The sequence below is a fragment of the Daphnia pulex genome, chromosome 4, assembly GCF_021134715.1.
Source record: "Daphnia pulex isolate KAP4 chromosome 4, ASM2113471v1".
Lineage (NCBI taxonomy): Eukaryota > Metazoa > Arthropoda > Branchiopoda > Diplostraca > Daphniidae > Daphnia > Daphnia pulex.
The window spans coordinates 5434535-5454876 of record NC_060020.1 but is presented as its reverse complement, the minus strand read 5'-3'; the positions used below and the strand labels follow the sequence as shown (position 1 = coordinate 5454876).

At 44.3% G+C, this 20342-nt stretch overlaps 3 protein-coding genes across 8 annotated transcripts in view; 1 reads left to right on the top strand and 2 right to left on the bottom strand.

Annotated features, from left to right (window-relative positions):
* LOC124192672 (uncharacterized transmembrane protein DDB_G0289901-like) overlaps window positions 1-10691 on the bottom strand; it is a 43532-nt gene extending 32841 nt beyond the window's left edge. Inside the window, exon 1 of one of the 2 annotated variants that reach the window (XM_046586107.1) lies at window positions 10466-10691. The gene's annotated coding sequence lies outside the window, so the exon portion shown is untranslated. Of the gene's footprint in view, window positions 1-3767; window positions 4958-10465 lie in introns of those variants that run through there. The other variant, XM_046586105.1, reaches the window with a different exon arrangement.
* A 2604-nt stretch (window positions 10692-13295) lies between these two features.
* On the bottom strand, window positions 13296-17343 carry LOC124192670 (NF-X1-type zinc finger protein NFXL1-like). Its single transcript, XM_046586098.1, has 14 exons — window positions 16638-17343; window positions 16393-16571; window positions 16067-16329; window positions 15908-15997; window positions 15686-15826; window positions 15481-15612; window positions 15205-15416; window positions 14894-15134; window positions 14666-14821; window positions 14494-14589; window positions 14388-14422; window positions 14160-14274; window positions 13779-13970; window positions 13296-13619 (listed from the first exon to the last, which is right to left on the bottom strand). Exons 1-14 carry the CDS (start codon window positions 17189-17191, stop codon window positions 13398-13400), a joined length of 2628 nt encoding a protein of 875 aa, XP_046442054.1. The 5' UTR covers window positions 17192-17343; the 3' UTR covers window positions 13296-13397.
* LOC124192671 (acyl-CoA Delta-9 desaturase-like) lies at window positions 15961-20177 on the top strand. 5 transcript variants are annotated; one of them, XM_046586103.1, is made up of 7 exons: window positions 15961-16053; window positions 18494-18783; window positions 18854-18984; window positions 19069-19274; window positions 19353-19490; window positions 19552-19599; window positions 19659-20177. In XM_046586103.1, the coding sequence occupies exons 2-7, from the start codon at window positions 18507-18509 to the stop codon at window positions 20002-20004; spliced, it is 1146 nt and encodes a 381-aa protein (XP_046442059.1). In that variant the 5' UTR covers window positions 15961-16053; window positions 18494-18506; the 3' UTR covers window positions 20005-20177. The 5 variants fall into 5 exon arrangements, with proteins under 5 accessions (XP_046442059.1, XP_046442055.1, XP_046442058.1 ...); XM_046586099.1 differs by lacking the exon at window positions 15961-16053 and adding an exon at window positions 17718-17895; XM_046586102.1 differs by lacking the exon at window positions 15961-16053 and adding an exon at window positions 17762-17992.
* Window positions 20178-20342: the final 165 nt, after the last annotated feature.

The window sequence follows — 20342 nt, the reverse complement described above, 5'->3', positions numbered from 1 at the left end:
ATCTTTCGCTTGTTTTGTTTTGTTTTTTTTCTCTACAAGCACATCCGCCAGGGCTGCTGGCCAGTGTCTCTGCGGTGCTGTTTTCTTTCTTTGTTTTTTGTCGTCGGGGAATCCCGCGTTTATTGCCTAAAGTAATGGCGCGGCAGATAATTCAGAATGAAAAAGAATGACAATGAAAAATATAAAAAGAGTCAGCCAGAGAAAAAGATTTTGTTTTGTTTTTATGAGCAGCAGATTTTTGAGTCTCTCTCTTCATCACGAGCTAGGGTCTATCTCTCTCTCTCCACCAGCAACACACAAAGAAGAGAGTCTGGCGGAAGAGAAAGTGATTGGAACGCGATAATGAAAGCAGCACAAGGAAAATGAATGAGAACAATTCCGGTCGTGGGAGCTATAGTTGGGAGAGAGTTTAGAAATAGACAAAATTGAGCGGTCCATCATCAGCATTATCACAAGAGTTGTGGCACAAAATATTTCTCAAGCAGAATAACGCTCTTTCATTTTATTTTATTATTTCGTTTTGTTTCGATTCCAAAAGAGGCAGCAGCAGCAGCCAATAGCCAGAGAGACTGAGAGGCGAATGATGGAACGGATTTTTCCGGCTAACCTTGTCGCGCCCGATCAGCCTCTGCCTCTGACACGTTCCAGCAGTCGCACTTGGTGCCGTCGTCTCTAGCTCTATCTCTTTTGTTATTGTCAAAGAGAGGAGGCAGTAAAGCAAGAGCAAGTGAGAGAAAGATTGGATAGATATATAAGAAGAAGGGATGAGCGGACGAAATAGAAAACCCTCCCAAAAAAAGAAAAAAAGTAAAAGTCTAAAGAAGAGGAAAAGATGGAGGAAATGGAGAGAGGGCGACAGCTGGAAACAACAACGCGGATGATTACAGCAGTCTCGCCAGCAGCTGCCCCTCCGGAATCGCAAATGAAAATGAAAAAGGAAAAAAAAAATAAAGTATAGGCAAGCGTGTGCGCTACACTCACTGGATGCTGCTGTATATCAATGTGTGCGCGCGTATAACAGTATCTCGTCCCTCCGCTGTTTTCCACTCCTCCGTCTTCAATTCATCTCTGCCGTCCTTGAATGATGTCGCCCAGCATCTCCCGCCCAGTCTCCCGTCCGTTTCTTGTGTGTGTCCGGTTCGTCTCCGACCTTTCAGAATAATCTCATTCGACTTTTTTGTTTTGTTTTTCCCACGCCAAACTCTGCAGAGATCCAACAACAACAACAGCTGCAACAACAACAGCAGTTGTTGTGTGTGTGGCACAACGGTGTGACGCCACCAGTCGAGAGAGAGAGAAAAAAGAGACTCCGGAAAAGGTCGAGCGAATTGTCGCCGTCTGATTAAATATTTCCGAGATACAAGAGACATGAGCTGCTGCCGACACCCACCCAGTCCTTCTTTTTGTCTAGCTGACTTTAACATCTCGACGACAAATTTTCCAGCCTTTGGTTGGACGACTTGTTCGCCGGTTGGAAATGGCATGGCAAGACAAGACACAACAGACTAACAAAAGAGACGAGGATAACGTTGTTGCTAGACCCCGGCAAGCCAAAACAAACGCAGACAATGAAGGCGCGGTTGGGTGTGTGTGTGTGTGGAGAGAAGAAGAAGAAGAAACTGATTCCCGATGTCGTTATCCCGCCGTCTCCCTGAGCGACCGTACAGGAGTCGTCGATGCGGAACGGCAGGCAATCATTGCAACAAGGAGCTGAGAGACAACACAACGAAAAAAGAAGAAACAAAAAAAAAGGGAGAGGAAACCCCAACTACCGGAAAATATCTAGGCCATGGTAGCACAATAGATATACCAGTGAGTGAAATCACGTCGTCGGCTGCTGCTGCTGTGTCTCAACTTGTTGGATAGCTGCTAATTCCATCTCCCCCCAACACACAAAAAAAGGAGAAAGAGAGAGATAGAAAACGATTGTTCACGGGCTAGCGCCTTTTATCACACATGGCAGGCGGACAGCCTGGACTAAACTTCCGCCATCATCCATCCGGAGCGGACAACGTTCCACATAAAAAAGGAAAAAGGATTTTTTTTTTCTCCCACTTTTATTATTATTATTTTTTTTTTTTCGTTCGTCGTTTCCCGATGTTTTTAATTCACTTTAAACCGACAATGGTGGGCCTGTAGATTGAAAAGTTGCCTCAAAAACTTTTCCTGGAATCTTCTTTTATTTTTATTACGTAAGTCTTTTTCGTCTTCTTCTCTCTCTCTTCTGCTGTTTTTTTATTTTTCTTATTCCTTTCGTTTCTATTTGTTCTTATCTGCATTTCTATATATAAACATGTACACACATACTACACATATATGTGTATAAAAGTTGGGTTCTAAAAGGCTGGTAGAGAGATATCCGGAGGAGCCGTAACAGATAGACGGCCAAGACAGACAGACAGAGAGACAGATTGAGAAAGAGAGAAGAGGGGGGTTATTTTTAATGGGATGGAACAGGCTTTTGCCATTTTTCAGAATAAAAAAAGAGGAAACGCCTGCGTCGGCAGCCGCGGAGAGAGACGAGACACGTCGCGGGTTGCAGGAATCAATATGTCAGTGGCGGTTGGCGGATAGGGATGCAGAGCCCGTCTCTTCACTTCCAGCTCTCTCTCTCTAGGTCGTCTCTAGCTCGTCCGACATCTATTCCTTTAGTGATCGGCACCAGCTCCATCCAACCATCCACCACCACAGAGCAAAGAGGTATCCTTATTCTCGACGACAACAAAAGTGACAAAAGTATCGCATCATCACGATATAACCTCTTCAACACCCACACTCTTCCGTGTGTCCTGCCGTTGCGTCGGCTGTGCTTGATACTGCAAAAGCACGTTCTTCTCCTTTTGGGAGATTCAACGACACTTGAATATAATATACTGACGTTATCGCAAGTCGCAGTATATATATATATATATGTAGGTCGTGGATCTGTTGCCCTTTCATGATTCAAGGCAAACTTTTCTGATTGGACGTCCGGCTCTCTCTTGGAACACCCACCCCCACCCAGAAAACTCTATCACGCTAGCTGGCTAGCTGCTGCTGCTTAATAATTCAGCCCGTGTATTTAGACGAAGCGAATAGTTACAGTAGCAACGAGACGACGACGTCAAATTAAACAGTCCAGCATAGTAGTAGTGAGATGAGAAGCGCCGATGATATACTATATTATACTATATAGAAAGATATATCTACTGGAGTAAGAGCAGTATAGTATACAACATTTCGAACTGGCGGTGAGTTTGGGGGGTGGAGGTTAGATCTGAGTAGACGCCGCTATACATGGACGGACTCGGTTGATGCACTGGCGGGTCCCCCGTGAACCATCGACACGTATCTGCTCGGTCTGGCAAAAGCCAAAGCTTGTCCGGAAGAAAAAAGAGAACTGATGTGTCTACAGCGATGCGCAGGCAGCGTGACGCTGGATAACTTGTTGTGGGGTATAATAATGTGATGCAGTGGGACCGCCAGGATTTGATTGGCCCAAAAAACTCGAACATATAACCTTGTTCACCCCTCCCAAAAAACTAAATCTATGGCTCAAAGTTTCTTATCTCTTGTGCGGCGGTTGTAGTCACGCTTTTTACCAACGGGATAGGGATGAAGCACATCCAATTTCAAGCTGTCTACTTTTGATATGATAGCAGCCGCACCTGAATTTTTATTTTATTTTTCAAACAGACGACAAACTATCCGGCGCCAGAATAAAGACACGGCAATTCGGTTGACAATTTCTCTTTTTTAACGGGAGTTGTTTGTGAAAAGAAACTTACGTTGATGGCGAAGTAGTAGGTGGCCGCCGTGTCGTTCTTTGATAATTTTAGAAATGCCACTGAAACGTTTAAAACAAAAAAATAAAGCGGCGGCGGCAGCAGCTGGAACTTGTTCGATCTTTTTTTCTCTTTTCCCAGCCGTTCGTCCTTTTGTTTTTCTCTTCTTCTTGCCTAGTGCGGTTTTGATTGCTATAAACAGTGTTGGACTGCCGCCGTGTCTATTACGCTCGTCTCCTCTGTTTGGCGTCTTCTTTCTGGATGGAACGCAATCGAAATGCGGGAGCCGGGCGTGAGCATCAAGAGAAACTGGCGTGACTGATGAAGGGCGATGGCAGCAGCGGTGCGAGTTCCCCCCGCCAACAGTTGAAAAGAAATTTCCCAAGTCGGGCCGACGTGTAAGAAGCAGAGAGAAGTTGGCTGCCAGTGTGTCAGTGACGTTCGCAGCTCAGACTGGCGTCTGAGCCGTTCCTGAAATTCCGCAGCGACGAGATGAAACATCCATCACAAACACGCAGAGAGGAGCAAAAGTCTCTCGGGCCAAAAGACTTTGAAGCGGGACCGCGGCGGACACTCTCGTCAACACATTTGCGGTGGTGGTGGGGATTCGATAATAACAACAACAACAACAACATGAGCCCGGAGAAAAAAAAACCGCGCTCACTTGGACTCTGCCACAACACGATGACGAACAAGACCAGTTAACACTCGTTTGCCTATTTTCCCATCTTCCATTTCTCTCTCTCGGCTCGTGCCAGTTCCTCGCTCCGCTCACGACCGCGCGTCCCTTTAAGTAATTGCCCGTCGTATTCACATGAGAGCGAACGAGAGAATGAGAGAGAAGAGAAGAAACAAAACAAGAGAGAGACGGGCAGAAGGGAAAATGACTGCACACGGCACACCACTCAGACACACTCAGACACACACACACAACAACACATCAACCACCAACACAATAATTCTCTCTAAATCAAATCAAATTTAAATGTCGTTGTGTTATTAGACTCTGCTTTCCTCCCTCTTCTCTTTCTCTATAGGCTCGCCGTTTTCCCTGGACACTGGACACGGCCATCAAACGACCAAGGAGAAGAAGAAGGAAACCCCCACCGACAAAAACAAAAACAAAAAATGTGACACGGTCCCGGGATAAAGACGATGAGCGAGCGTCACGGAAGACGGCCGCCGACTGAATAGGAGCCGGGACTGGCTCGAGCGCCGTTACTGATCGCACATGCACACACACAGACACACACACACTGAGAGAGTCCCTATACTCCTCCCACCTCGGCTTTTCTCCCTGGAGAAAGGGAGAGAGAAGCCGAGACACGCAGGATCGCGACTCAACGGACGGACCAGGGACTGTGGGACTCTCTCATTTATATGAAATAGCGTCGGCACGGCCTTCGACTATACACACACACACACACACACCAACACTATTACTATCCGCCGTACTACCGCCATAATCATCATCATCACCCCGGCGACGTCAAGGGCGGCAGGCGTCGGGTTTTTTAGGATCTAGGCAAAAGACCGACCGCTGATGTCCGCTCACGAGACCTTTTTTTTTTTATTATTTATCGCCATAACCGAGAAATGAACATCATCGTTAGATGCGAGTTGCCACATTTTTCTCAGCCCGGTAAAGAAAAACGGTCCGCCATTATATAATCCAATTTAGTCATGGGTCCAACTTCTGGCCTTGGGTGTTGGAAAAATTTCCTCCCGAAAAGTTTCTCCTTGGCCAAAAAAAGAAAATTGCCAATTGCGTTATATACTCTGAATATATCCGTTGGGAAGGAATTTAAGTAGAATCAGAAAAAAAAAGTTTCGGTCTAAACTTATTTCTTGATTCGGTTCTGGTGAAAGAAATGACAAACTTTAAGTGTGCGGTCACTTTGATGTGGTCACATACAAGTTATTTATTTATTTATTTTCCTTTCTTGTTTGCCTTTCTTGTTGAAAATGTGTGTGAACTCGTCCGGCTCTAACTCATGTGTTTGTATTTCTTATTCGAACCCCAACAGGCGCGCGCCCCCGCAACCACCGCCGCTCCCGCGAGTGGTTATGGAGTCGAGGAGCGCGTCGAGGAATATCAAACAGCGGACCCGCGGTACGGACAGATGCGCAGAGAGCTTTTTTTGGGTGGTGGGGAGAGAGTGGACGACCAAGCCGAGCGAATAAAAAAATAAAATAAAAATAAACAAGCAGGAAATTTATGGGACGACGTCGTCCGCTTTACCCGCTGAAACAGAGAACTACTACTACTACAACTTCACACGTGTACATAACTTCAACATGTATGAGATTAGGAGCGAGTGAAAGATTCTTCCATTTCTATGTATCGATTCCCAATAGAGCCAGGAATGGAAGAGTTAGGGGATGGAAAGGCAAGCGGCAAAAGAGAGCTGTTTGCAAATTCTTGCATGTTATTTTGGGATGGCTCTTATTATATCTACTTCACGACCGCGACATCTACAGCTGCGCGCGTAGATGTGTACACTAACCATGTCGGCCAAATGGACGAGCCCCTACACGCAACGAATGAGATGCCATGTGCAATCGAGTCGAACACATTTCATTTGGGGGCTGGCCAGCTAGATGGACGCAAATTAACAATATGGGAACACGGGAGGAAAGAAAAGGCGGGCGACCATCAAGCCCTAGTAGTGAAAAAATAAAAAAGATAACCAAGGTAAAATAGAATATTCTCTCTCTCTTATGTTTATTTTCCCGCAACTCTTGGGTGAGGTAGGAAACGGCCAGGACTTAAAATAGACTGCGCTGTGTGGCCGTCGAGGCTGAGAGAGCAACGACACACTCCAGTCGCATCGCACGACAAAAAAGCCCCAAACGAGTTGCGACTTTTGTCCGTTCGCTTATATTCAGTTCTTTCAGTTTCTATTCATCTCTCTTCGTTTCAGCTAGCGCCATTTCAATCGGTTAAGGCAACGACGACGTCTCTGGCCTCGTTTATCTCTCCTCCGCCGGCTGTGCGACTATACCACTGCACTCGCCGTGTATAGGAGGTTAATTCCCGCGCGTCCGGATGCTGCGAAGCGAGTGACAACAAAAAAAAAACGGAGGCCGGAATTCTTGGCAGCCGATTATTTTTTTCCCTTTTCCTGATTATTATTTTTTTGTGCAGCGCTACTGGTGTTTCGGCAGCTTAATCTCATCAGCAATTCCGCTCTAATTTTGTGTGTGTGGGGGTTGATTTGAGATGTATGATTTTCTTTTCAAAATGAATTCGGAGCTGTTTGGAGGTTTATAGGTTATATAAGTCATGAGATGAATGGACGAAAATTGGTGGAGGAGTTGTTTGTCATTTCAGACACGTGAAGATAAATAGAATAAATGTTTGGAAATAAGGGCGCGGTCGGGAATAGACGACGATCTCCGCTGCTATAACGTTGGGCGGAGATGAGAGAGAGAGAGAGAGAGGAGCTTGTGGAGGGATTGAATTCTAAGGCCAACGTCTTTGTTGATAATAGGACCGCGCCGTCTCGATGAAAACAAACACAAAAGAGAAAGAAGACGTTCAAACAAATACGTATAGAGACAACCGAGTCTATAGTATACAGATGATATATATGCGCTTTGATCCCTCTGAGATTATGACGGATGAAAGAAACGAATAGAAGAAAAAGGAAACCAACAAATGGCTAGGAAAAAAGACAAAAAACAATACGACAGTATAAAAAAGACGACGGAAGAAGAAGAAGAAGAAAAAGATGTGATGGATGTGGGGCCGGAACTGATGATGGCTAACCGGTTAGACGGAACAAACATCTGTCTCCAGTGGCCAGTATCAAAAAGGGCCGGGCGAGATATCACGAAACAAGTCGGCAGAGAGAAACTCCCTTCTGCCGAGTACCGAGTATACAAATAACGGGAAAGAAAAAGAAAAGAAAAAATATAACGGACTTGAAGAAACTAAAGTGGGCGAAACTTTTCCCCGGCCGGGCGGCCCATAAATACGAAACAATATAGACGTCCGTATAGATATATAACTGCACTCTAGGCTACTGTATAAATGATTTCCCTTTTTGTTGTCTTGTTGGTGACGCAACAGCCAGAAAAAAGGGGAATAGAATAATAAGGAAATAACGAGGCCGAGATATATGTATATACAATTTGTGCGCTGGATGCAACAACACACACACACACCGGGCGTCTCTGCACTGCTGTACACCACCCTGCGCTGCTACCACGGGCATCAATGTTGTAATGACGTGCCATTAGCATTGCCCATAGAGGAACACGGAGGGCAAGTTATACTCAATATAGAGTCTACACACACACGTCTACTCTATACCCGTTTGCTGAGAGGCGGATCCATAACGACGAGCTCCCGAATCGCGAAAAGGCCATAGGGGTTTCGTCTTGATGGAGGGCCAGCAACTGCAGGCAAACACACACATATATTTTCGTGAATGCATGCAGCGCATGCAGGCTGCATTTCCACAGCTCAGAGAGTGCTGCAGCATGTAGAAGGTGGTGGCGTTGATGGGAAGAAAAGATCGCACAAAAGAAAACGAACGGCAGCGCCAGTCCAGGATTACAAAAGCCCTCCGCTTAACAGCCTGTAAAGCAAATCCTCCTTTACCCGTTTTGTGCGGGTAAAGGAGTTGAGACTGCCACCATTTACCATATACGAGCCCAGGCAGCTGCTGCCGAGCTCTAATACTGCAACTATTATCGCTGGCTATACTGAGCTGCTGTCCCCGCCATCGTGAATGGCAATCGATTCCCTGTAAAACGAGATTTACGTGACTGGATGGATGGGAGAAAAAACAAAAATTAGACGGGACAAAAAAAAAGAAGCGTCGAAACAAGATGTTGTGCGCAGGATCAATTTTTTTACGCAAGACAGCACGTCGCTTCAGTGGGTTAAGTGTGGTTAGGTTCGCTATAATCGATTCGGTCGCTATAGAGTTGACGACGTATAACAACAGGCTCATCGGACACACACATCAGCGTTAGGTGGGGGCTGCTGCCGTTTAACTCGACAGTCAATATTGAGTCGGGCACTGCCAGGGCTGTGTCGAGTTTGATTTCGTCTAGACGTCAGACGCAAATGTTTGCTGAAAAATAACGGAGTCGCTATGGGGGTGGAGTGGAAATCAAGTTTCACCTTTCTTGTTCTTCCGAGAATGGGAAAACAGAGCAACTTCCGGCGAGCTCTATAAACTTGCCAACACCCTCCCCCTATTTTCTTTGGTTTTCCCTCTCGCCTTTCAAACTGGCAATCATTCGATTTTAAATATACATAAATGCATGAAAAAGGCCGCAAGCTGCATTGAAGTCGGTTGCAAGCCAACCCGGAGCGTCGCGCGGCTGCAGAGTCTGAAAAATTGAAGAAAATGGAAAGCTGGATAATAGATGAAAAGATGAATAAATCGATCGTCAAAAGCAAAAGGAATTGAAGAAGAAGAAGAAGCAGAATTGGCGAAAGACACAAGCCTATTCACTCATCGTCTAAAAGTAGACGAAAGACAGACTTTGAGAGTTGCGTGATTGAAGAACAAAAACTTCGTGTAGAGTTCAAAAGAGGAGATCGTCGAGAGGTTTAGACTGTTGCCGGCAAGACCATCGTGAAAGCACAGCACAGCAGCGGCGGATAGCAAATGGCGTTCGGGTTCAATCAATACGGCATATATAGTCAAGGCGTCGGCCGGTATTAGCGCCCAATAGAATCCTCATTTTCCTGACTAAGGGGGGCCTCTTGTCCGGGTCCGACAATACAATTCTGAATCGTCTAGCTTCATTTTCACTTGTTCTCGTGCACCAGTCAACGAACAGACGTACTCGGCTGCCGACTGGCTCCGTCGCTGTGCAGGACGAGGCGAACGCTCAATCACGCAATACAGAGAACACGCTGTGTTGTTGCCATGGCAACAATGTCACTACCAACGTTTCCCATAACCCTTGCTCTGTTGACGGATGATTCCGGCAGCACAGCCCCCCTTCCAAAAATAAAAACCCTGGAAAGATCTTTCAATTTTCTTAAACGTTTCACTTTTTCACTGTTATTGCTGCGCAGCCTCTTTTATTCCCACTGGAACCAAATGGAAATGAAAAAAGAGAAATGAATTGTTGAAAAGAAGGAGAAAAGGTCAGCTATCACTCATCTCTTTTCCTGTGGGAAGCGCCCCACGAGCGTCCGTCACATCGGCATTTGGATTACTCGGACAATGAGATTCTAGTAAATCGACGTCAATCAACAATGCTATTTCCTTTTATTGTCCGACCTGCTGTACTCGTTCTGTCTTTCCGATAGGACGGCCGGCCACCTGAGACAGTCACAATCCCATCCGTTTCCTTGCCTATTCACGTCTCGTGGTGAATCCGACACGAAACTGGACGAGGAGGTGCCGGTGTGGCGGCAGGTCCCTCTTGGTTAAAAAAAAAAATTTCTTGTTGCACTTTGCTTTAAGTGTTTTGTTCAAACATTTTCGAATGTTATGGTTTACCAACAGAAAAAGTTGTGAGGTACAAAACAAGCCTAATCTGATCTGCATTCTGCAGTAGTTCGACAAATGAGATTGTTAGTGAAACCTGACTGAGAAAAAACAAAAACGGAGAGAGAAAACAGTTGCAGTCAACACCTAGCTCACGAATAAACATACACACGTAACGATTTATAATCCACGCCACCAAAAATTGACAAGGAAGAATAGAGATCAATTTTGTCCTACCTTTCTGCCTGGGAAATATACAGCCAGACATCCACAGTTGCTCCATCCATCCGCTGAAGAGTTGAGTTACACCGAACGGGATAGGGTAAAAAGGGTGTCCTCGTGAATACACCCACATTCACATGGGCGTACACGAGAACATTTAAAGAGAAAGGGGAAAAAGAGAGATCCGTAACTCAATTGACAATGCATTCGATTGCATTCCAATGCAATGGGATGCTTTTCACTAAATAAAAATAGAAAATAGGTTACGAAAAAAAAAATTGACAGAAACAACAAGTCACAGGAAAAGTTGAAAATGAGACACTGGGATGTAAACCCAAATTGTTAATAAATGGGAGTAAATGAAAAGTTTACATGCAATACACTGCATTGATGCAGGTAATGCGGCATTAAGATATCTAGTAGGTCACAGGTCAGTAAAAGTAAAGGAAATCATTACCCAAGCGATGATCCTGAGATTGTTGCTGATGTCACATTAACACCTGCACAGGAAAAACTGTCACATCTTGTGGTTATGATGGCTGGCTCTGGCATCAAATCTGCACATAAAGGAAAAGGTTACATACTGCAAACAAACTGCCATGCATCGACAGGGGGCTTACATGACAAATGCTATAACTAACATTTCCCACATTTGGAACAGGTTTAACTCTTCTCTAAATCCCACAATCATTCTATTTGGGTAAACCTCTATTTGTACTATTCTTAGTTTTATTTACCTGGTGAACGGCATGGAGTATATGACGGTTATCAAAAACAAATAAATCTACAACAATCTTGAACTTTGTCTCTGACTTTTTCGAAATTTTCAACTAAATGAAAGCAGACGACACTTGTCCAATTTTCTTCTAATCAGCATGCTTATGATAATTAGATACAATATCGATAGAAATTAGAAATGATAAAAAATCAAACTCCCCCCTTAAAATTCAAACCGGTTAAAAAACGATAAGATAATAACTGAATAATTTGAGGGAATAAGTATCCCCCCCAAAAAATAAAATAAATCGATCTCGATCTTCACCCCGACACCCTCACCCCAAAAAATCAACCCCTTCCCTAAAACCAAACCGCAAAATACAATAAAAAGCGGTTTAATCACCAGCGCTCAACATCCGCTGAACGGATCGGGATTATTTTCATATCGAATTGATCGTCTCAATTAAAATAAAAATTTGCATGAAACCCGCAGGAAGACTGAAAACCCGCCCTAATAACAGCCCCCCCCCCTAGGAGGAAGCCAAGTGGGAATTAAACCTTTTTTATTTTCTTTCTTTTTGGGACCACCAGTCTCATACGAGTTTCTTATTTGACACAAGTTCCAGGAATAGGGCCATAGCATCCGACGAATGGTACGGTGCTATATATATATACTACGACACATAAGTACATCTCCTATCAAGGAAAAAACCAGCTACAGCAGTAGTTGTATATTTGATGCTATAAGAACGTTGGATAACAAATGGGGAAATGTAGTATACGGAGAGAAACACGTCAAGTTGAATATGTTCCGTGGCGGGGACAACTGCTTGTAACGAAATCACTAGGTCGTATTATATTATATGTTTCTCGTTGGTCTCTCTCTCTTTTTCTCTCCCGGCGGCACACGTCATTCGCCAGTCTGTCAAATAAAAAACGACTTGTCAAAGACGTGAGGGGGCGATAGAGCGAGCGCTACTATATAGCCCAGGACATAACTCTCTACTTGCGTTTGTACACGCACACAATAAGTTGAATCCCTTCTTCTCTGACCCAACCAAACTGGATTGGATTCCCCGAGTCTGCTCCTACACTCGCAAACGTAACGCTTTTTTCTTTCTTTCTTTCTCGCTAGCACTAGCCTTTTGTCGAATTGCCAGATCTCTTTTTCACCGTTTCCCTTATTGAAATAGCATCGAGCTCAACCACCACCACGGCAGAAAAACCTCCATGCGGCACGCACCCAGCGCCTCTTGGACGTGAAGGAGTCGAGCAGCTGGAATGTCTCTCTCTTTGCCTAGCGAAAGATGGAGGAGAAAAGCAGCAAAAGGAGGGCGACTTCTACGACGACAATTCCGGGACGACGTCAACATCGCCTCGTCAGGACGAAAGAAAAAAAAAAAAGAAATTAGGATGAGTTGTACAACAACAACAACAACAACAACGCCAACAAAAGGAATACCGAATTGACAAAAGGGACTGCGAGATGAACGTGCAAACAGCAACGAACCCTTTAGCCTCTTCGTGCCCCCCCATCGAGCGCGAACAAAACGTCGAATTTGAAAGGGCGAGAGCGCTAAGAGATATGCTGGGTGAAAAAGGAGAGTATAAAATGGAGTATACTATAGTCGGGCGAAAGGAGGAGGCCGGCATATAATAGAGACACAGAAAAGGGGTTGTTGCGAAGGAGCAAGATGGATATAGCATGCGAGGTATGGCAAAATATCGATTCGCAAAGATGCATCCGCAGCCGGGATTTGAAGCGAGCTGGAAAGCTAGCGGCGTGTACTACCAACGGGTTTGAAACGCTCAGAGATGCTGAATGGAGCGCCATTAAGCGAGTTAAAAGGGCGAACCTTTCGCTCCTTGCGCGCTCTCAAGTGCCGGTGGAATGCGAATCCCTCCTTCCTCGGTCTGCCATTTCCTACACTCGACGACTCCTACCACCACCTTCAATGATGAATGAGCCGAGCTCAAAAGTCGAGAGCAGCAGCAGCCCTGCAGTCCCTGGTATGTTCGTTGGGCGGCCTCATTACAAAAATTGCTACCGTCACTTGGCCAGACCGCCACCACCCTCTTTGGGTGTCTCGCCCAATATGATGAATCGCCTTATTGATCAACACAGCTGTAAAGATTGCAATGCCATTTATTTGCCTTCTCCATTCCTTTGTATAAGCCCCCACCCCCCTTCCAGCGATATTGATTGATATTAATGGCGAAACATCCCCCCTTAAACCCGGGACCACATGAAACCCATTACGATGGCCACCAGTAGTCCAGCAACAACCGCGACGTAGAGTTGAATGGGACGAGAGGGTGGAGCAGAGGTCTCATCGGGACGTCGGCGATCCTTGTTGCGCCGTTTGTCGAACTTTCTCTGGAATTGCTCCAACTCGATTCGATTCCGGCGCTCTTCTTCTTCGCGCTGGACCCGCTCCTTTTCCTCCTTCAGCTGCAATACAAATAAAAGTTTCAAATATAAAAGTCCTTTGGCAACTGGGCGCTCGCCTGGCCAAACCGCAAAAGCCATTGGCGTGATCAAAGCGCTTACGAAATCAAATCACGGCTCTAGACTCCTAGACGAGTCGAGCGCCGGATTACAAAACCGTACCTTGAGCTCCTGATCTTTCTTTCGACGGCAGATGTCGTCGCAAGAAACGGCCGCCTGCTTGGAAAGAAGGTTGCACGCCACGGCCTTTTTAATTCGCTTACAGGGGCAGCTCACATGAACGGTCGTGACGCAATCCAGTTGAGAGGCGCAGTCACCCGAGTGGCACGAAACCGGACAACGGTGTTTGCAAGGCTGCGAGCAAGGCATTCGAATCAGTTATTTTTACACCGTGTGGGGACAAATTCGAGCGAGAGACAGACTAATACAGAATGTATGACAAGGGGGGAAACTCAAGTGGGAGCCCCACAAGTTGGCGCTACAACATCGGATATTGATCCGCGTTAACGAGATCGTTTCAAAATATATGAGATAGAGCCTCACCAATAATTTAGGGCAACGGTCTTTGCAGCTGAGCAGTTGTTCTCGGCTGGGAAGGCTGCCGGGAGCGATAGAGTCGCTCAACTCATTACAGCGAATCAGTTGCGGGTTAAGTCCACTGAAAACACAAAACAATCGACCAAACATACAAACAGCGTTGCAATTCTCTCTAATAATAGAAATGCATTTCAACAATACTACTACTAGGACTACTGTATACTGCATACGTACCAGTGGCAGCTGTGCTTAATCAGTTTGGTGCAAGTCTAAATCAATAAATTAGATTAAGGTCAATAAGCCGACACGTACGAATGATCAATTGGGAAAAGGAAATTACCGGACAAGGGCCAGGGTGACACTTCCGTGCACACGGGTGGGTGCAGCCCTCGGGTCGATTTTTCGAACAAAGCTCCTCGCATAGTTGGCAATTCCTCTACAGAAACGTTTCCATGTTAAATCGATTTTTCCAGTCTAGCCAAAGGTACACAGAGGATTGGTCGGCTACTCACTGGATTCGTTGCTACCGCATGGCACGGTTTCATACAGGTATGGTTGGTACAATAGAGCTCACGCCCACAGGGCCGGCCACAAGACGAGGGTGCGGACAAATGGCACGGCCAATCGGCCGTTTCATGTTCTCCCAAGCAAGTTACTGGTACCGGGACCTTGAAATAGCCAGAAATCGATTACATTAGCATCGCCTCAACATCACAAAAAGGATTAAATCGCAATCCTACAGGGCAAGGAGGGCACGGTAGCTTTTTAATTTCCATTTTCGGTGCTTGTTTTGGCTCCCACGGACCAGCTCTCTGCTGTGTCGGAGCAGAAATTTGGACCAACACTGACGTATGACACGGAGCTTTACATATGTGTCCGCATCGTTCCGAAACCTTCAAACAAGGTTGTTTGCAAGGTGGGCAACCTCCGGAGTGGCAAATATGTTTAGTGCGACTCTCGTGGTGGCAATCAGGTGGCTTCCTATTACATGCCGTCCAAATCAATTAAGATCAATTAATTAGCTTAAACGAAATCAATAAAGAAGACTCACTTGCAAGGAAGCGAACACTTGGGAGGTTTCGTATGTTTCTCGCGCCCGCAAGGAACTGTGATCTTGGTTCGACCGCAAGAGCAAGTAATGTCAACTGTCAAATCGCAAGGGTAGCAAGGGCCTTGATGACATCTACTCACGCACTTGTGGTTTTTGCAACCAAGTGGCCTGTTGCAAATCTGATCGCACGGAGGGCAAGTACCGGTGCAGCACTAAAATTTCAGCAAAAATAACTTGTAATCTTTTGCTCTCATTTAAAATGTTTCGAAAGATTACTTTGCGGTTGCAAGGATGACGCCTGCAGTCTTTGATGTGCTTGCATTTAGTCTCGCATTGAAATTCTTTATAACACGGAAGTTCTTTCTTTTTCAAACCGCATCGGCAGGACTGAACTCGCATTTGCCAACACTGCGACAAAAAAACAATGACAACTTTTGTTAAAAACATTCAAATTTGTCGAAAAAAGAACGAAAACGCTTACGGTTCCACATTTTCCTTTATGACATCTCTCAGCGCATTCGTGAATGCCGCACTCGAGCAGTTTCCCGCAAGTATCACCGCATCCACCGACCTCTACTGTGCACGCCACTGTAACGGCCTTTTTTCCACATGGGCAAGTACGCTGCAATTAAGATTTATATACAAGATATACAGAGAGATTAAGCAAGCAAGCGTGCATCACTCATTCCTTAATACTACTTACCGGCAACGCTAGGGGGCAGGTTGCGCATTTCCCAGGGTGGCAGACTGTTTCACATTTGTGATGTCTGCAATCCAACATCTTTCCGCAGACCTGGATGTAACAGCAATACCGTGATCACGATTTAAAAAATGGATTTCAAACAATCGGTAAACGAATTACCTTGTCACACTGAAATTCAATAGAGTGGCAGGGTCTTTCTTCTTTCTTTGAGCCACAAAGGCACTTCTGAGAGCTCTTTTTCGGGCATGGTGGGCAAGCCCCAGAATGGCAAGTGACTTCGCACTTGTGCTCTTTGCACGTCAACAGTTTTGAACACTTTTTTCCACAAGACCATGTTTGAGAGCTACAACGGCGAGTTTCAACAGGGGATTTCGCGCAAAAGCACGTGACTGAGACCGTTTGGGGGCAAGGAGGACAAGGACCTGGAAACACGTATAGAAATCTTTGAAAATAGCGGCAATTACTAATACAAATTCAATAAATACCTGGGTGGCATAGAAGTAAACAAGTGTGCTTGCATTCTGGTTGCAGTAGTTTTTCACATTTAGCACCACAAGAATGTGGAACAAGCCAAGGATCAAACTGGGGATCCTGGGTTTTCAAACAGTAGCAATAATATCTAGTTGGAATTGTTGCTTGAGGATATTCTGCTCTGCATTTTGGACTGAAGAATAAAGGAATGAGAAACTTTACATCATATTTTTTCAACGTTTTTTGAATTGAAACTTACCAACACCAATTGAACTTTCTGGGATCTACATGCTGACCAGGAGCTAAATGGTCTGATGCCGCTTCAGTTTGAAAATAAATAGAATCTTTAGCCCATCTTTGAATGCATGTTAAGTGGAGACTACAGTAGCATTTAGTGCATGACCAGATAAAATCTGATTTTTTGACAGAATCAATACATATGAGGCACACAGATGTTCCACTTTTAAGGCTATCTTTCAAGACTTGCTCTATTTTCAGTAGCTCAGTGCCACTCTTTCCGTATAGATTGAAGACTGTTGAGATAATGTCAGTGTCATTATTGGTCTCTTCTTCTTCCGAGCTTGAATCTCCGAGCTCCTCGTTGAGCTTGGCTACATGCTTGTCAACATTGGCCTTAATCTCAGCACAAGCTTCTTCAAATTTCCTTGTGGAGCGTGAATTTTCTTTGGAAGGTGGCTTGCTAGTACTCTGTTGCCTACCGGCATTCGTATTTTTTGACTGGGCTTCAGCTCGATTTGCCCAAACATTTTGAGCAGGCGCTCCACGACCTCTTCCTTTTCCTTGTTGATCCATTAACTTCTTAATATCCAGTGACTATAACGCCTGATTTTTTCCTCTAAAAAAACTTAATTAATTAAATATTCCATGACAAAATAACTACAACACAACAACGAGAAAACAAAATCAAAATTTCTTCTGCAGATTAGACACGTCAGACCATCAGCTAAACGTTGCCAGTTCAGTTTTGATATCCCCGTGATTTTTAAAAAGCATTTTTAATTTACAATTTTCTATTTTTCTTTTTTAAGCGGCCGAAATTGCTAGAAACTAATGTAATATAATATCTACTCATTTTCTGTGAAATTGCATGATTAATGCAGCCTACGTCGACAATTTTGATTAAGAATGCGATAAAGGCAAACCTTTTTTTCGGAAAAATGGTCTTACCATTAAGTTTTCATCTTCGAGATTACAAATAGATAATAGAACACAAAAGGAATTTTTACGTGGAAACGTGCGTCAAGGGAAAATATAGCGACACCGATTGGAAATAAGGCCTTATTCGAATTCTCAACTTAACAATTGTACTGGTTTGCAGTTTTGCACAGTTTTTTGTGAAGTCATTGTTAAAATCCAGAGGTTCAGCAAACTTGCATTTTTGCGCTCAACTGTGGACCAACGTTTTCGCTTTGAAATATGAAACGCTCGAGCTCACTCGGTCCAATTCCCTTTGGATTCCCATCTCCCATTCTAGTACAGTTGCAGCCGTCGAAGGTGTAAGTTGAAAACTTGAAAAGAGACCTCCCATCAAGTTTAAACAGCGTTTGAAAGGAATCAACAATTTTATACAAAGCGTTAAATTCAGTTCACAAGGCAAGTTATTTCTTAAAGTGTATTTTCAAGTGTGCATTAATCCATATTCCATAGTCCGTTCAAGAAATGTGATCGCCTAATGCTTGCTGGCGTATTTCGTTTCCAATGTCGATGACGATTGCCTCCGCAATCCATTTTTTGTTTTTATTTACGAGTCATATTCATGTGCACGCTCAGTACGTCAAAGATGAAATAACTTTCGTCTCTACAACACGTACCGTAGTTTTTCTTTCTGGCGTTGGAAAACAAAGTTAAATAATCATTGCTTTTATATATCTTGACTATTGCCAAATTAAATAAGTTCGGTTGTCAGTCAAACGTTGAAATGTTACAGAACAATTTGCGGTGTGTTGTTTTTTAATTGAAAGCACGCGAAGTCGATCGGAATTTTGATTAAATTCAAATTTCTGTCTCAGTTCTCTCTATGCCCCTATTTTGTTAACCTTAATAACAAAAGAAATCTGTTTATTTGTTGCTGTAACTTACTATTTTGAAATTTAGGATTCTGTTCAGCATGGGGGCAATAAAGAACTTTCCAAATCCTCGAGTACCCGCTGAGCTCAGTAATGGTTCAATAGTTCTTGGCAGCCAGATGGAGAGCAATAACGACCAGGAATCAGCACTTGGCAAAATTGATACAATTGGTCGTTTGGCGGTCTCTGAAGCCGGAAAGCAACCGCCTGTTGTTATCGTTTGGAGAAACGTCTTGGTCTTCATTTATCTCCATCTCGCTGCTCTCTACGGACTCTATCTCTGTTTCACGGATGTCACGTGGGCCACTCTCGCTTGGTGTAAGAATTCAATAGATTTTTTTTCTTTTTGCCGTTTGGGTGATATATAATTTCCTTAATTCCATGTCAGCGTATGCATTGTTTATTTTCGGCGGTTTTGGGATAACGGGAGGAGCGCACCGACTGTGGGCTCATCGTTGTTATAAAGCAAAATGGCCTCTGCGTGTCATTGCCGCTGTTGGACAAACAATTGCACTTCAGGTAGGGGACGTAGCCTTTTATTATACCGGAAAATTACTTTATTGCTCAGAGGTTTTAACGTTTGTCTTCTTTTGCATCGAATAGAACGATATTTACGTTTGGAGCAGAGATCATCGAGTTCATCACAAGTTTAGCGAAACGGATGCTGACCCACACAACGCCCGCCGAGGTTTCTTCTTTGCTCACGTTGGCTGGTTGCTTTGCAGAAAACATCCAGAAGTGATGCGACGTGGAAAGACGGTGGATGTTAGCGACCTTTTACAAGATCCCATCGTAGTCTATCAGCGAAAGTGAGCGTGATTGATTTAACCTTGCCCGCTTGACGAGTCTAATATCAAATCATTGCGTAAAACTGTTTCTCCTCAAAGGTTCTACATTCCGCTGTTGATCATCTTTTGTTTCGCTATGCCAACACTTGTGCCTTGGTATTTTTGGGGCGAATCGCTGAGAACATCTTTCTTCGTCGCTTCCATTCTTCGTTACGTAATAACGCTCAACGCTACCTGGTGGGCCTCCTAATTTCAAAACCAATTTGTACACGGTGAATAATTATTATTTGATCACTAGGCTAGTCAACAGTGCTGCTCATATTTGGGGAACTCATCCATACGACAAGTTCGTTCATTTATTATTTAAATAATTGTACGCTAAATAACCTCAAAATCAATATTTAGAGGGATCAATCCTTCCGAAAACCGATTCGTGGCCTTTATAACTTCTGGTGAAGGATGGCACAACTACCATCATGTCTTCCCCTGGGATTATAAAGCATCGGAATTAGGAAACTACGGCACGAACACGACAAGAGCCATAATTGATTTCTGTGCTTGGCTGGGTCTGGCTTACGACCTGAAAAGCGTGCCAGAAAAAGTCGTTTACAACCGTGTTCGTCGAACAGGAGATGGTTCTCATCCGTTTGCCTTGCAAGACAATCAGTTTCGATTAGATGATGACATGCAAATGGAAGAGGAACAGTTTACCGAAATCACACCAGCAGCAGAAAAACAAAGATCTGCGTAAGGAAACATGAAAATGTGAAATTGCACGGGAAGATTAATTTTGTTAGTTTTTAATCCGCTGTAGATTTTTTATACCGATTAATATTTATGACTTCATTTTGGAAATCAGCTATAAGTATAACTGCTCTAGTGTCGCGCCTTTACCAAAAGATGAAAATATAGTAGTTGATGAAATTACTGCCATTTTTTACTCATTTATTTACCTGTGTGATGAACCGAGCTAACAATTTGATATGAAAATAGTCCCGATCTGTCCAGCGGATCTTGAGCGCTGGCGATCATACCTCTTTTATCGATTTTCGCGGTTTGGTTTTAGGGAAGGGGTTGATTTTCTTTTAT

Bases quoted from the DNA above. Each gene is read 5' to 3' on its own strand.
- LOC124192670 (XM_046586098.1), bottom strand. From the start codon at position 17,191: ATGGATCAACAAGGAAAAGGAAGAGGTCGTGGAGCGCCTGCTCAAAAT. The intron at 15,135-15,204 runs GTGAGTCTTCTT...GGCATGTAATAG, and splicing joins AAGTGTTCGCTTCCTTGCAA to GAAGCCACCTGATTGCCACC. The intron at 14,590-14,665 runs GTGAGTAGCCGA...ACGTTTCTGTAG, and splicing joins ATGCGGTAGCAACGAATCCA to AGGAATTGCCAACTATGCGA.
- LOC124192671 (XM_046586099.1), top strand. From the start codon at position 17,816: ATGAAACGCTCGAGCTCACTCGGTCCAATTCCCTTTGGATTCCCATCT. The intron at 18,784-18,853 runs GTAAGAATTCAA...ATTCCATGTCAG, and splicing joins GTGGGCCACTCTCGCTTGGT to CGTATGCATTGTTTATTTTC. The intron at 19,600-19,658 runs GTTCGTTCATTT...ATCAATATTTAG, and splicing joins GGAACTCATCCATACGACAA to AGGGATCAATCCTTCCGAAA.